A 17,312-nucleotide genomic window follows, 5' to 3' on the forward strand; every position below is an offset into this window, starting at 1 on the left:
AATAAAAATTTTAAGCAGAGAAATCCTACCGCTATTAGCGGTAGAATGAAGCTGACATTAGCCACTGTGGGGATGAAGATGTGCATATGCTCACCCCATCCCCCGAAATAGGGCCAATACTATCCATTCTAGGGACACAGAAGCACATCCTCATGGTGATCCTGAAGATACCTCTGTGGTAACTTTCAGAAGCTGGCAACAGCAGGACCACTATGGAGACAGCGAGCGAGTGTGCATATGTTCCTTCATTTCCACGGTGAATACAGTTAGCCACATTCTATTGCCAGCTCCACATTTTTTATAACTGTATAATTAGAGCCCTGGCAGCCAGGTAACATTATTCAGCAAGCTGCAGTTTGAGACCCTCCTACCTAGATGGTATTTCCTCTTGAAATATTGAATTCAGCATTATTTTATGGTCAAAAAAATTTATTTCAGATGACAATCTGCTCAGCCACAAGAGGTATTGAAATGAAGGCACTGTTGTCAGCAACAGCCTATATAAAAGTTGTGTTGAGGACTATTCCTAAAGCAAATTCTCTTACACTTTACCACATCTGAGCCCCACCTAATGACATCCCTATAATTACAAGATACCTCCCATTACCAATAACCCCACCACTTACTCTCCCATTACATTAAGAACTTAAGAACATAAGAAATTGCCATGCTGGGTCAGACCAAGGGTCCATCAAGCCCAGCATCCTGTTTCCAACAGAGGCCAAACCAGGCCACAAGAACCTGGCAATTAACCAAACACTAAGAAGATCCCATGCTACTGATGCAATTAATAACAGTGGCTATTCCCTAAGTCAACTTGATTAATAGCAGTTAATGGACTTCTCCTCCAAGAGCTTATCCAAAAAGTTTTTGAACCCAGCTAAACTAACTGCATTAACCACATCCTCTGGCAATAAATTCCAGAGCTTTATTGTGCACTGAGTGAAAAAGAATTTTCTCCGATTAGTCTTTTTTTTTTTTTTTATAATCACAATTTTTATTGAGTGATCCATTTACACGATAGAAACATCAAATGAACCAGCTAAATGAACATAATACAGTACCATTCGCCTGTGTCATAAGGCAATTAGGGAACACTCCACATTTTCCCCCTGTCCTTAATACAGTGTTGCGTGGACTAAATATAACATGGAAGCAGCCCTTCGGGTGTAGCTAAGCCTACAAATACCAAGAGAGGCTGCGCTCTGATACCTCTCCCGGCCATGTAACTGAACCAATAGTAAGGTCTAACCCTCCCCACGGACAAGGATGAAGAGGAATTCCATGAACATCCCCTACCCCCCAAAATGCCCACCCCCTTCCTACTCCCCCCCTCCCCAGGCCTGGCCATCAAGCAAAAACAAACCAATCATCTAGGTTATATATAAAGCGTAGAACATCAGAGGGTGTGAGGTCATCACTCCTTCAAACAGTCAAACATACATTAGGCATTGAATATCAGGCTACGAGCATGATGTGGTAAAGTCTGCACATATATTTCCCAGATCTCCAAGAATATCCTGCGGTGCGCTGGAGACAATTTAGAAGTAAGATTGTCCATGATCATCAGTCGATGGAAGTGGTTACGCCAAGTCCAATAGGATGGTGCCGATATCTCCAACCAGTGGGCTAGAATCACCTTCTTTCCCACCAACCAGGCCTTTCTAATCAAGGTTCGAGTTCCTGCCTTGCGAACGAGCGCCTGGGGTATGCAGTCAAATAGAATCAATTGTGGAGTAACTTGGAACCGTATTCTCAGAAGGCGCTGCAAGTAATTAACAATTTTCTGCCAAAACTGTTGGATAAGGGGACATGCCCAGAAGACATGGGACAGAGTACCCTCCGCAAGTTGACAACGAGGGCATGTGGAGTCTGTAATAATTCGCGCTCTCCATGCGACCTGTGGGGAGACATAAGCCCTCCTCAAAAATTTATATTGCATTTCCCGCATGTACATATTATCAGTGGATCGCTTTAGAGTCCCCATACAAGCAGAAAAGGTAGCTACTGTAATCGTAAATACTCCATCTTTGGCCCAACGTGCCACTGAGGTCTCATATGTGCATTGTGACCTGCCCCGATGCAGCGTTCTATAATACGTTGAAAGGGAGAGTGGTCGCTCCCTACCCAATTGAAAAAATGATTCTATCGCCTCGAAATGCAGTGGGTCCTGAGTGCCAATCCTCAGAGAGGATATATAATGCTGAATTTGGAAATACCCAAATAATTGGGCCTGCGGTATACCATACAAACGTTGAACAGTGGAGAACGGCATTATTACCCCCTCGGGATCCACCACATGGCCCAGGTGGGTAATACCTTTCAAGGCCCACCCCTGCAAACTACGATCATAGGATCCGGGCAAAAATTCAGGATTCCCTTGTACTGGGAGGAGGTAAGGACTGCAGCGAGGCATCCCCAACTGTTTAGTAAGGGATTGCCAAGATTTCTGAAGCGGGGCAATCAACGGGTTTTTGGTAATCGCAGATGGCATCTCTTTATTCGACCCCATCAAAACATAGGTCAACTCAAAAGGGGCTACTAACGTAGATTCAGCCAACAAGTTTACATAAAAAGAATTTCTCCGTATCCACTCTCTAACAATGCGGAGGTTGGCCGCTACACAATAGGATTGTATATCGGGGACTCCCATTCCACCCGCACCCCAGCGCAACATGAGCCAAGACAACGGTATGCGTGCTTTTTTCCCCCGCCATATAAAGGCACGTACCATCTGCTGAAGGGCAACCTGATCGCCACGTTTCAGAGTTAAGGGTAAATTTTGCAACAAATATATCCACTTAGGCAACAGGGTCATTTTAAACAAGTTAATTTGCCCTCCCATAGAAAGGGGCAGATTTTTCCAAAGTTGAAGTTTATCTCTAGTGAGATGCATTAATTTCTGTATGTTTAAATCATATAAAGTATGTAAATCTAATGACACGTCCACCCCCAAGTATTTGATCACTCCATTCGCCCAGCGCAATGGAAAGGAACCCACCCATTGTTCTCGCAGGGAGGTCTGGGATCCCAAAGCCTCTGATTTCTCCCAGTTGATACGAAGGCCCGAACAGGCGCCATAATCCGTGACTACCTTCAGAAGGGCCGGTAGCGATCCCCGCGGATTCGTAAGAAATACCAGCAGGTCGTCCGCAAATGCGGCATACTTAAAAATCTCCCTCTGCCCCTGTGCCTGAAACAACACCCCTCGAATCCCAGGAGAAGCCTGTATGGCCAAGAGTAAAGGTTCCATTGTCAGGAGGAAAAGGAGGGGGGACAATGGGCAGCCTTGTCGCGTACCCCGAAATACAGGGAAATCAGCGGAGAGCTGGCCATTAACCAACAATGAAGCAACCAGGTCTGTGTATAAAAGTTGCAAGGCGTGATAAAAAAAACCTCCAAACCCCACATCCCGTAAAAGGCCAAACATAAATCCCCATTCTACTCGGTCAAACGCCTTTTCTGCATCTAGACTAGCCATAAGAAAGGGAGTATGGTATCTGGAACAAAGATCCATAGCAATGGTCAGTTGCCGTATATTAGTCAAGGCGTAGCTTTTTTTTTTAACAAAACAGACTTGGCCAGGTTGAATCATCTGCGGGAGAATGGCGCTTAATCTATCCGCCAGAATTTTCGCCAAGAATTTGTGATCTACATCTAGTAGGGAGATGGGCCGATAAGATGCTGGTGTCAGAGTATCTTTCCCAGGCTTAGGGATCAGTGTGATGTGTGCCCTGTTCCCCTGCACCGGGAAGCTCCCCTGGGAAATTAGTGCTGTAAACACTAATGGAAGAAATGGCGATAAAGGCTCTGAGAGACACCGATAAAACTCTGCGCTATATCCATCTGGCCCCGGGGCCTTAAACCTCGGGGACTTCTGGATAACCTGTCTTATCTCGTCCTCCGTAATGGGCCAATTTAAGCTCTCCAACTGATCCGGAGTAATTGTGGGGAGATTAATCTTTGCCTTAAATGCGTCCCACTGGCCGGCATCCCAACCCTCAGCTCGATATAACGCAGTATAATATTCCTCAAAGACTTTCAAAATTTTAGGAGTTTCATGCACTATCGAGCCCTGCGAAGAACGCAATGCTGTAACATGTCGGGACCCTCTACTAGACTTGACCAAACTGGCCAACATCTTCCCAGCTTTATTGCCGTGTCTATGTAGCCGATGCTGATAGTAGAGGATGCTATGCTTCACCCTCTGGTGTAGCAGCGAATTCAATGCGGACTGGATAGTCCTATATTCACTCTTAGCTGCCTGGTACCAGAACGAAGCATCGCCCCTTTAGCCTGCTGCAAGCGCTTAGTTAAGGAGAGCAGCTGACTATTCAACGCTTTTTTCCGATGTGCTAGGTAAGAAATGTCTCCCCTAATGACTGCCTTAGCAGTGTCCCAGAGCAATATAGGGTCATTACTATGTTGTGCATTAAGCTTTGTAAAGTCTGTCCACCTTTCTTGTAAAAAGGTTTGAAAGGCCAAGTCCGACACTAAGTAGTAGGGAAAACGCCAGCATCGACGCTCACTGCCCGGAGGGAGCAACGCCAAGTCCAGCCAAATTGGAGCATGGTCTGATATAATGATATCCCCGATTCCCACTCCGACACCTTAGAAAAGGAATGTGCGCTAACCAACCAGTAATCTATACGGGATTGTGTCGAGTGCGCCCTGGAGACATGTGTGAAGTCGCGCTCACAAGGATTTAAAGTGCGCCAAGCATCAACCATATGTAGATTCCGCTCAAGAAGCTGTATTCCCCGACCCTTGGTCGCCATTCTCCGCGCATTGGCGGAACTATCTAATTCAGGATCCCGTAATGAATTGTAATCTCCCCCCACTACCAAGAATTTATCAATATGGGAAAGCAATAACTTATGCACATTTTGAAAAAAAGGCATTTGCATAGAGTTCTGCGCATTCACATTGCATAGCACTATGGACATCTGGTAAATAGAAACGTCTAAAAGCAGAAATCGACCCTGGGGGTCTTTATGTTCCTCGTGCACCTGCATTGGAATATTCTTACGCACCAGGATTGCTACCCCCGCTGACCTCGTGGTTGCAGGGGCATAATATACTGAGCCCACCCAAGACTGACGCAACTTCAGATGTTCTGTTTCATTTAAATGGGTCTCCTGCAGAAACACTATGTCTGCAGCCTGTCTCCTCAGTGCTTGTAAGATTTTTGACCTTTTAACTGGCGAGTTGATACCACAGACATTCCATGAGACTACTTTGAGATTCCGCATAGCCATTTATCCACAACAAACCACTGAAAATTCCATTGAACAAAATGATTTCCCCACTGCCAAGGGAGCACTGGCCGTCCCAGCATGGACCAGTGCCCCGTGAATGTGATTTCCCCACCCCGCTTACCAACCAGTTTATCAGGATGTATACCATGCCAGAACCTTGCACCCTTCCCCAACCCCGCCTCCCACCCCTTCGTCCCTGACCCTGACTCTCCAAGAGCCTCATCTCAACAAACCCCCCACCTAAGAGATCCTTGGACACTTGGGTACCCCCCCCCCCATCCTGCTTGAAACATACACAGCAAGTAAGCATTCTGTGTGTGTACAAACATTTTTGAGAAAATAAGGTTATATAACATGGAAGAAAGCATAAGCAACCAGCTCTTGCAGTCCTTCCCCTCTAATAAGGCATCATACGGTAGTGCAGACATTGTACATAATAATCATTTCAATGTGCCAGAGAGACCCACAGTCCCCCCAGGAGCAGAAAGCACTTAACCAAACAAAACAGAAAACTCTGAGAAAAAAGATCAAACAACAAGTCTCCCAGCCTCCATGTAACGAAAAACTAAGCCCCCGGCTCTGTGCTGGGAATAGATTGCCAAAAACAAGCTGAAATTGGGTGTTGATGTGTAGCCAGTCAGCCTATATCCGATCCAGGGCTGCGTCCACCCGATTTAATCGCCTCCTCCACGCCCCAGGGTGTCAATATAGGCTTTTAGATCCGCCACCTCAGTAAACCACCTAGGCCCTCCGTCGGTGGCAACCCGGACCCAGCTGGATAAATCACCACCGCCCTCTGACCCAGATTGAACAGCTGGGCACACAACGGGGCGAGCACCCTACGTCGCGCTGAGAGGGCCGCTGAAAAGTCCTGGAAGATGAGAACCTTCTTCCCCTCATACATCAGCGCTGGCCCCCGGCGGGCTGCCTGCAGTATCTCAACCTTGTGAGCATAATTTAGGATTTTAAGAATTGTCACTCGTGGTTTGCCCTGCTGAGCCCGTTTCTGCCCCAACTGGTGAGCTCTTTCAATTCGCAGGGGCCCATGTTCTGTTTTCAAAGATAGTTCACGGGTCAGCCATTGCTCTAATATGTAGGGCAGCGCACTGTCGTCGATATCCTCTGGGAGGCCAACCAATCTTAAATTCAACCTTCTGGATCAGTTTTCCAGGTCCTCGACGCACTCTATATGCCGAGTGACCGCCGCACGTAACTCTGCAATCTCGGACCGCATGGCCTGGGCGCCATCTTCCCCGTCCGACACACGCTGTTCAAGCGCGGAGAAGCGCACCTCATAGCCAGAAATCGCCGCGGTCACCTCGCCGATTTGGGAGGAGAGCTTTTTAAATTCAGGCTCCAGCGCCTCGCCCACAGCCGCGCGGATATCTGCCCAGTTCGTCGGCGCCAAGACATCCGCCATGTTAGGCTCATCCTCGGCCGCCGGATCAGTAGGCCTAATTTTGTCTTTCGCTGCCTCCTTGTCTCTGCGCGCCGTTCGGGTAGCCATCGGTCCTCACTGCAGCTGCCCAAGCAGAATAGGTAGTAGGATTAGCCAAGTCCACACAAAAAATTTTGAAAAAATAGGGCAGGATGAGGGCAGATAGGGAAAACCAGGGAGCCCGAGAGAGTCGGCTACATCCGCCCTCTCTCACGTGTTACGTGATCTCCCCTTCTCCGATTAGTCTTAAATGTGCTACTTGCTAACTTCCTGGAATGCCCCCTAGTCCTTCTATTATTTGAAAGTATAAATAACAGATTCCCTTCTACTCGTTCAAGACCTCTCATGATCTTAAAGACCTCTAACATATCCCCCCTCAGCCATCTCTTCTCCAAGCTGAACAGCCCTAACCTCTTCAGTGTTTCCTCATAGGGGAGCTGTTCCATCCCCATTATCATTTTGGCTGCCCTTCTCTGTATCTTCTCCATCGCAACTATATCTTTTTTGAGATGAAGTGACCAGAAATGAACAGTTTATTCCTCCTCCTCTTACCTTTATGCCATCTTCTCTTTCCCCTACTCCTCCCTCCCACAAAATCAAAAAGTTATCTGGTTGGCTTCAGCCACCTTATTTCTGGACCTGGGGCTAGTTGGATGTGAAAGTACTGCACAACTATGTATGTTAGTTTGTGAAAAACTGTGTTATGTCCCTGACAGCAAGACTGTAAAATCCACTTCCTACTTACAACCCTTTTGGAGACCCTCGGGTCTTTCACTTGTACTCACCCCTGACTCCCCTCGTCCGCAAGCCAGTCTATCTTTTGCTCCTTTCTCCCCACATTTCTTTCCTTGTCTTCCTGCTAGTTTTTCCTCTTCTGCTTTTCACTGTCAACTGGTCACAGAAGACAAAGCCTAACCTGTCATGCACTACTCGTTTTCCATGTCAACTTCTTTTCATTTCTGCAACCAAAACACATTGCAATAATTTTTTGAAAACTTTATACCTAGAAAACTGTACTTCCTAGACATCTAAAAGGGTAACTACTTTTATTTTTTAAATGATTCCCATCTCCCTAATGGTTTTGCTCTTAAATCAGAATTATTATGCAGCAAATCAGCTAACTGAATTGCCAAGGTAGGCTAGCCTCTAAGTTACACATGTATACCAGCTTCTCCTTCTTCCGCTGTGTATCCTGTAGGGGGCAGATTTCTGCTGTGGCTGCCTGCACATGACCCAAAACATGGTTATGTATCATGGCTCCCAATCTACAGGCTAGTTCAGTTATGAACAAAATAAAAATCTGCTTGCCAAAATTCACTTGACTTCTGCCCACACAATCTGACATTGTGAAGGGTAAATAAGAATCCTACTGGGGAAATGCGGCTATAGAGAAGAACATAAAAATTGCCATGCTGGGTCAAACCAAGATCAATCAAGCCCAGGCATACTGTTTCTGACAATGATTAGTCTGGGTCACAAGCACCCAGCAGATCCCAAACAGTGGAAGAACACTGGGATCCAGACTGGTCCAGTGCCTAAAATTCAGCACCTGGCGCAGGCACAGAACACTCGTTGCTGATTGTGCCAGCCACGCCAGAAAGACTTGTGTTCACCAGGTTATGTAGGAGAGAGTCTGAAGAGGTGGTAAGATACATGGAAAAGGGTAAGGGGAAATGCAAAGGAACTACAGATAAAAGCAAAAAAGTACAAATATAAGAAGTACAAAAAAAAAAAAAAAAGCCACTCCCAAAATAGTCACAGTACAAAAGTGAATAAAGAAATCAGGGAAAAAAAGTTACCTAACTACTAAGATCTTTGGCTGGAACCTAAGTTTTTAAAATATTTGTTCCCAGTCCTGCATCTCACCCTGGTCCTCCTTCCTAAAATGTACTTGCCTAACAAATTCTCACTAGCCTCCCTCTCTCTTGAATGGCACTGCTAAAACGAATGACTCTCTGCCACATAGTTCTGGTACATGGAGAACAGAGTAAGACCTGCTGGTATTATGCCAGTGGACAGTTACCATGCTGAAAACCACTTTTCTCCATTTAATGGCTAGAGAGGGAAGAAACAATGACCTGGTCAGCAAGCAGGAAAGGAAGAAGGGAAGAGAAGCAAAGTGCCCAGGGTGGGCCGGAAAAGGAGGAGCACGGTGCTGGCTACAGGAGATAAGCAATAACTAGTGCTGGCAGTGAACTGGGACAGGAAGACAACTTCCCTATTCAGAGCTCTTGCCAGAAGCATGGGGCAGATGGAAGAGCAAGGAACGATTGTTCTCCTGCTAGCAGTCTGATTTCATTCACCTCTTTCCCTATAGCACCAAATAGATGAGAAAATCAGAAGCTCTTTATAATGCATGCTGCAATCCTCTTTATCCCTCATCCATGGCAGGAGCAAAAGCTGTAAAGACAGCATTTCTTAGTTGTTTACTGCAGTGTAGAAAGAGAGGGAAAGATGCAGCCTGGACTGCTGGGCTCCCTGAGTGAAGGAGGCTAGCTGTTCCTTCAGGGATGGAAATGGGATCACCCTGTTCCAACATTCCCACCCCATCATTGCTCTCTGCTTCAATGGCAAGGGGTACAGGGTATGGGATTCAGACACTAACAGAGGGCCCTGAATTTTATGGTTTGGGAAACTGATAACCTGTACAGTATGGCAGATACTACTATAAGCTTGCTGGGCAGACTGGATGGACCATTTGGTCCGTTTCTGCCATCACTTCTATGTTTCTATGGGCATGATTCACTTATTGCTCATATATACCTTGGCGCACGCACGAAGCACAACAAAGGAGCTTGCCCCTTTGTGCGCACCTGAAGTGTGAGTTGCCACAGCCATGGATCCAAAGTATTACATTGAACCAATGCTAGGACGGGGTTGGTAGGAGATCTAAGGAGAGTCCACAGAAGTAAGCACAGAAAGACCTCAACACTGATCCACCCTACGATAAATGTTCCTACTTAAATGTTCACACTGTTCCTACTAAATGCTCAGTCTCTGTCAAAAAATATCCCCCTGATTAATGACCTGCTAGAAGTTTTAAAGCCTACCATCTTTTGTATCTCTGAAATCTGGCTGAAAGACAGTGATAATATACTCCTAAACCAAATTTACCAGACTAACAATGATGTATTTCATTTACCTAGAGCTAAATGAAAAGGTGGGGGCCTATTAATAATTAGCAAAAAAAAAAAAAAAGAGCTTAAGCTTGTACTGTATAAAGTAGAAATGAATCCTCCCTATGAAGTGGCAATTCTAAAGTCGCCACAACTAAACATAGGGCTGGTCTACTGTTCACTAGGTATACTACAAAAAGATTGCTCACCACTGATTTAATTCTTCGCCAAGGTGTTTCCATCACCAGAGTCTACACTAATTGTAGGATACTTTAACCTCCAGGGAGACAATACACCAAGAACATTTGCCTGTGAAAAGTTTTTAGAAACCATGGAAGCCCTGGGATGGTCACAGTTTGTTTTGAAAGCCACTCACAAAGCGGGTTAGACTCTAGACCTAATATTTGAAAATACTATTAACTGCCTAATCAATATATCACACATGACTGATCACTAATTAATAAAAGCTGAAATAGCCTTCACCAACCAAAGCCATAATAAGATAGACAATAAGCTTTCTTTTACCTTCAGGAGAGAGACGGAAGTGCTTGAAACAATAGAAAATAAACTCCATGAACTAAATCAAATTCCACATCTTTTTATTCCTGGGATAAAATTATCAACTGCAAAAGCAGAAACACAGTGAAGGTATTAACAACACAATCCCCAAAAATTGGGAAATCAAAACTAAGATCAAAGGGAATCAACCTATCCATATAGACATACACTCCCTGCAAAAATCTTAGATTGAAGAATAAACGATTACAAATTCCCTCTCCGAGAACAAGGCTAATTACAACTAGAGAACATGCTTTCTCCATAGCAGGACTCAGCCTATGGAACGCAATTCCCCCCCCCAACATCAGACTAACCACAGACAAAAGCACCTTTAAGAAAGCCCTTAAACACCACCTTTTTCTGCATGCCTTCCCTGACTTATGTCATAACCTCATCTTGTTTCTAATTTTCTTTGAAATTCCATTCTTCTATCAATGTTAATATTTTATCCTTATATTGTGTATTAAGTCTGTTTTTAATTTTATGTCTTAAATGTTATTATGCATGTGTTACTGTAACCCGCCCCAAACTTTGGAGGGCGCAGGATATAAATACTTTTTAAACAAAACAATTATATAATCAAAAAAACAATTTTAAAACATCTTATCACAAAACCTTAAACAGTGTAAAGTCATTGAAAAGGTCCAAAAACCCTCAAAACCACAGGCACCAAACATTCAATTAAAAAAAATACTACACACATACCAAACATGCACGCAAACTCATTCACACCAAAAATAAAACCATAAATGAATATTTCATTGTAGGAAATACCAAAGTACCATCCTAGATACAACGTATACAAAGTTCTTTGGGGTATATTTTAAAAGAGAGCGCGCGCGCGAACAAAAGTACGCTGGATTTTATAAGATACGCACGTAGCCGCGCGTATCTTATAAAATCCAGGGTCGGCACGCGCAAGAGGGTGCACATTTGTGCAACTTGCCCGCGCCGAGCCCTGCGCGCGCTGCCCGTTCCTCCGAGGCCACTCTGATCGGCGCGGCCTCAGAGGCAACTTTCCTTCCATCCCCCCCGCACCTTCCCCTCCCGGCCCTATCTAGACCCCCCCTTCTCCCCCCCCTTTATCAGAAAAGTTACTAGTTCCTCCGGGCAGTAGTAACTTACGCGCGCCAGTGCGGCAGGCCCTGACACAGGCTGCTGTGTTGGGGCATTCGGCCATGCCCCCGGACTGCCCACACGCCCCCAATCCAAAACCGCACCCCCTGGCCACGCCCCTTTTTGCAAGCCCCAGGACTTACGCGCGTCCCGGGGCTTGCGCGCAGGGGTTTTTTTTAAAAAGGTTACGTGTGTGCCTTATGCGCACAACCCTTTTAAAATCTGGCCCTTTATGCCTTACCCAACAGAAAATAAAACAGGGATACAATGTATACAAAATCTCAAATGTTGAGTGCAATGGATTCAAATTCACTAACGTACCCCAACAGAGGCCGCTGTTTTGCTGAAACAGCTTCTTCACGGGCATTTGTTGATAAACAACATACATATATCAATATTGATTCTGGAAAATCTGAATGCTCAAAAAACTGAAGTTGAGGGTCTTTTCTTGTAATTCCACATGCAGATAGTCTCATAGGGTAGAGAAGTTCTTTCAAATGCGGTAAAATGGATTTCTCAAGATCGGCTGTAAATGAGAAAAATTAAAAAAAAAAAAGCTACAAAAATTATTTTAACCACCAATAGACAAACAGGTTTTTTTAATATATTGAATTATTTACAAGGGTGGAGGAAAAAAATGTTTTAAATTTTAAATGTTCTTCCTGACTTTGGACTGCCAGTAAATGGCTCCAAAGCCAAAATGTCCATTCAGATGCTCTCTGAAAAACTGAATAAAAACTAATAAAAATAGTCAAAGAAATCATCATGTATTAATTTGACAAAGAGCTAGCATGAGAAAAACTATTAATGTAAACTCACCAGATAAAGTTTAATTGGATAAGAACTGCAAGACAATGCTGTAAATAGTTTATGTTTGCCCTGATTATTAACCAAATAATTAAAGATGTCTTAAAAATGTTTTTATATATAAGTGTTTTATATGGCTATATGTTGATTCCCTTTGATCTTAGTTTAGTTTTCATAAAGCTGTCAATGACATGACTGAAAAAACTCAGTCCCATCCAGATGAAAACTATTAACAAAGAAAAGAATAACTCCAAACATAAGCCCTGGTACAATGATGAATTAGGAAGCAACAAACAGAACCTTCGAAAATTAGAGAAACAATGGCGGAAATGCCCATCAGCTAAATCCCTAGGAAAATATAAATCTTTTCTTACAAAATACTGTATACAAATCAATAAAGAAAAAAAATTATCCTAAGCAGATTCACAGGGTTATATTTAATTCTAAACTGCTCTATGAGGTTTTTAAAAATGTTATTAAAAGACCCGACATCTTCCATCACAAGAAACTACAATTTCACAAAGGTCGCTTGCAATGAACATGCCACAGCATTCTTAGACAAAATCAATAAATTAAAAACACAATTCCCTACCTGTTCTCCATTAAAAACACCTGAAGACTCTAATGGTATGGTTAAATGGTCCACATTTGACAGAGTATTTAATCTGGAAATTATTCAAATCATTACTAAAATTAAACCTGCCATTCACCCAGCAAATTCCTTGAAACAAGTACATGGGGTTATAATTCAGACAATCACAACATTAGTTAACCTCTCTCAGAAGGAAATGTTCTAATTGGGTTAAAAAAAGCTGTGATAAAATTGATCGAGCTGATGACTGGGACAACTATCATCCAACATCCAACTTGTCTTTTCTTGTAAAAGTTCTTGAGAAAGCAGTTTTATCCCAGCTTATAAATCACTTGGAAGATCAAAATATACTCTCCGCAAATCAATTCGGATTTAGGAAATATCATTCAACTGAGATATTACTCCTTTCACTAATGGACCCGGTTTTACAAGAACTTTATGCAGACAAATCATATTGCCTTGTGCTAATTGATCTAACGGCCGCCTTCAACACCGTGGACCATAACCTGATATGCCGTCAGATGAAAAACATTGGCATTGACGGCAGGGTTCTAACATGGTTCTATTTATTCCTAGCTAATAGAACATTCCAAGTCAAACTAGGCAACCATATATCTGATACTTTCCATTGCTATATAGGTATCCCTCAAGGCTCAGCCCTCTCAGCAATACTATTCAATATTTACATGCTCCCACTGTGTAAATTACTGACGAATCTAAAAATAACTTTCTTCTTCTATGCTGACATCATACAATTTTACATCCCACTCACCAGAACATTTGGACATACAGCTTCATTTTTCTCTACCTATATGAAAGCAATACAACAAGAACTTTTGAAACTTAAACATTAAACCCCCAAAAGACTGAAATCATTTGGCTGAGTAGAAACTCATTGATAGATAAATCACCTGCCCTAGATGAATTATTTTCAAATTAATCCTTCAAATCAAGTATGGGATTTAGGTGTACAATTAGATGAGAACCTCACAATCAGGCCGATTCAATAAACTCCGCGGGGGAGCCGGCACTCTGAGGCGAGCACCCGCTCTCCTGAGCGCATGATTCTTTATTTAAATTAGGACCAGCGCTAATAAGGAGGCACTACGGTACCTCCTTATTAGCGGAAATGGCGGCTATCAGTGGGTCTGACAACAGACGCTTAATTATACCGGCATCGGCTGTCGAACCCACCGACAGCCACAGGTTCAGAAAACGGACGCCGGCAAAATTGAGCATCCGTTTTCCAACCCGCAGGCCAGTGGACAGCTTTTTTTTTTGGGACCTCCGACTTAATATCGCCATGATATTAAGTTGGAGGGTGTACAGAAAAGCAGTTTTTTCTGCTTTTCTGTACACCTTTCCGGGTGTTGTCCCTGATTAACGCCTGCCTTTGGGCAGGCGTTAATTTCTGAGAGAAAAATGTGTGGTTTGGCCGCACTTTTTACTTTCAGTATCCCATGGGGATAACTAATAACCTCATCAACATGCATTTCCATGTAATGAGCGCTATTAGTTTCGGGGGGGGGGGCCCGGCGCGTTTTCTACATGCTATTACCCCTTACAGTATAAGAGGTAATAATAGCGCATGTAAAACGTGCGGTCAAATGGGGCTAAACGGTGCGCTCAGCTGAGCGCACCATTCTGTATCGGCCTGAATAAAAATACACATCAGTAAATTAATTAAGACAGGTTACACTAAGTTGTGGATACCTCAACAGTTAAAACTACCATTAACTCACATGGACTTCCGAACTATAAGGCAAACACTAATCTTCTCAAACCTTGACTACTGTAACTCCTTCCCTACTACGTCTTCCAGCAAGCCACTTAAAACCTCTTCAACTATTACAAAATGCAGCAGCACGAATATTATTAGGAACCAGGATTTATGATCACATCACACCCTCACTGATGTCACTGCATTGGTTACCAGTACAATCCAGAATCCACTATAAAGTATAGTAATATTCAACATCATTCACTCAATAACACCAGTTTGTTAGGAGTGACACTACAACCTTTCAATCCGCAACAAACATTAAGATCTCAAAATAAAGGGCCACTGACTATTCCCACAATACGGAGCACACATCTGACACAAATAAGAGATAGACTGTTTTCCATAGCTGGTCCAAAGCTCTGGACTTCTCTGCCTGAGACTTTACGTATTTTACCAGATAGAAAGAGATTTAAATGTGAACTAAAAACATGGCTATTCAAGAACGCATTTAATTTAACTTAAAACCATTAGAATATACAGAACCACAAAGACAAAAAGGTCAAAAGACAATAACCGAATCATAAAGAATAAATCAAACAAGAGAAAGCGATACCCTCAAAACAATCCACTAAGATGTGATAACTATCATTTTATATTATCTGTAATCTTTGACATATGTACTAGACAAATTTCATAAAGGTACCAGAAAATGTAACCTGATAGATATTAATGCCTGCCTATGATTACCTCCCCTGTAACCAATCTTTGGTGAATTACAACTATGAATGTCACTTTGTAAACCGTTGTGATCTTTACATAGAATGATGGTATATAAAAGGTCTATATATCTATATCTATATCTATACACACACACATCCCACATATCTATTTCTATATATATCTATATATAGAAATAGATATGTGGGATGTGTGTGTGTATGTGTGTATATATAGAATAGATATGTTGGGATATATATCTCCCTCAGATTCTTAGTGGGTGGGTTCTGGACTGGTTTGTTAGGACAGGTAAGAACCTAAATTAACCTTCCTCATCATCCTGCCAGAACAGTCCAGGCAAGTGAGATGCACCTATGCAGTACCTATCCCAGACAGGAGTATTCTAGAAATGTTGTGTCCTCCCTCTCCTGAAGATTCAGCCTATAGCATTTTTGTAATTAATATAGCGATGTCCATGTGGGCTGCCCTGCAGATTTCTGCTGAGGCCACTAATCTCTGTTCTGACCATTGAAACTGTCCGAGGCCTTGTAGATGTATTTTTAGGGGCCTCTGGCACCAGCTTTCCCTTTATGTATGCTGTCTCAATTGCTTTCCTTAATCCATATCTGATACTACCTTCCGAAGGGCTTAATTTACAGGCAAAAAAGAAGTGGAACTGTGGGGGGGGGGGGGGGGTGAGATGAGCAGGGTGGTGCAACCTGTGTAAAGCAGTGGGACCAGGGCCCCGAATCAAAGCCATGTGGTTGTCCTTATCTCAGGGTAAGCAGCTCCAATACTCTGTTCTCCTCTGGAGAGCCATAAATTATCCATGCAGCTACTGGCTCTGTTCCGTTTCCTCAGGGGAGCCAGACACAATTTTACACTGCCAGTTCTGCTCCACTTTCTTTGGTCCATTCTGGGTTGTTCTGCCAGAAAGTAAGCCTTCAAAAATGGACACTTAAAGGGGCTGAATTAGCACAAGTTTGAAAGTTGTGAGTAGTGCCATTCATCAAGACCAGGGCTGAGGCTTTGACAATTGGCACTCATGCTCATAAGTTTCAAACTTGTTAATTTTTTAGACTGTTCTGCAGTGTTTGCTTCAGTATCACCCCTTCTGTTACCTGCAATACAGAAGAGGTGAGGGGGAGCAAGAGGGGAGAGTGTGGATTAGGGAGCAGTGTGGCTGTTTTCCAGGCTCCCCCGCTCTCCTTCTCTTCCCTGCAGGCTGCCTGGAGGAGGAACTGGAGCAGAACACCCTTTCTGCTCTGCCTTTTGAGCCTGAAAAGCCAGGCTATTCCCCCATAAGTTAAGCCCTAACCTTCAGTAGGAATGATTGTGTTTCTTTTCTTTCGAAAAGGCCAGGAAAGAATTGTTTACAGGACAATGCCTATAATGCTGAGATCCTTCCGGCCGAACAAATGGACAGAAAAATGGCAACAAACCTTTATGGATGCACTCCTCAGAGACTCAAATGGTGTCCCTGTCAAGGCTCAGAGGACCAGATTTAGGTCCCATGGTGGGACTAGTGGCTTTACTGGTGGCCTGAGCTAGAGCTCCCCTTTCAGGAAGTGGACTACATCCAGATGCAACACTATAGCATGCAATCATTGCCAACTGTATCCGCAATGAGCTCACTGATAGCCCTTTATCTAGCCATCCTGTAGAAATTGAAGAATAGCAGGTACTTGAGCTTTCTGTGGTTGTACATTTCTCTTCCTCTGCCACCTTCAAAGATCTTCCAAATTCTAATGTATGTTAGAGAGGTGCAAATCTTTCTTGTTTTCAGTAAAGTTGATTTTACCTCTTCTGAATAACCGCTTCTGCAGAGTCTCTTCCTCTCAAGAGCCATAATGTAAGATAAAATTGTGCTGGATCCTCTATGAATACCAGTGCTTGGTGCAGTAGGTTTTTCATCTGATTGGTTCTCCTAACTTAAGCCACAATACATCATGCGGCATGCCCCATCTTGGGCTACCAGAATAATTGA

At 43.5% G+C, this 17,312-nt stretch overlaps 1 protein-coding gene across 4 annotated transcripts in view; it reads right to left on the minus strand.

The window, feature by feature from the left end:
• The window catches only part of SIAH1 (siah E3 ubiquitin protein ligase 1), a 65,826-nt gene that overhangs the window by 30,872 nt on the left and 17,642 nt on the right, over positions 1–17,312 (minus strand). The window contains exons 2-3 of one of the 4 annotated variants that reach the window (XM_029608483.1): positions 11,808–12,012; positions 7,482–7,655 (exon numbers count right to left, since the gene is read on the minus strand). The exons of 1 other annotated variant lie outside the window; for it this stretch is intronic. Coding sequence is in view for 1 of the 3 variants with exons in the window: in XM_029608480.1 (XP_029464340.1) it covers positions 11,808–11,874 (67 nt within the window). In the remaining 2 variants the exon portion in view is untranslated. The remainder of the gene's footprint in view (positions 1–7,481; positions 7,656–11,807; positions 12,013–17,312) is intronic. 2 more of the 4 variants (XM_029608485.1, XM_029608480.1) reach the window with 2 other exon arrangements.

This window comes from Rhinatrema bivittatum, chromosome 7 (genome assembly GCF_901001135.1).
Source record: "Rhinatrema bivittatum chromosome 7, aRhiBiv1.1, whole genome shotgun sequence".
Lineage (NCBI taxonomy): Eukaryota > Metazoa > Chordata > Amphibia > Gymnophiona > Rhinatrematidae > Rhinatrema > Rhinatrema bivittatum.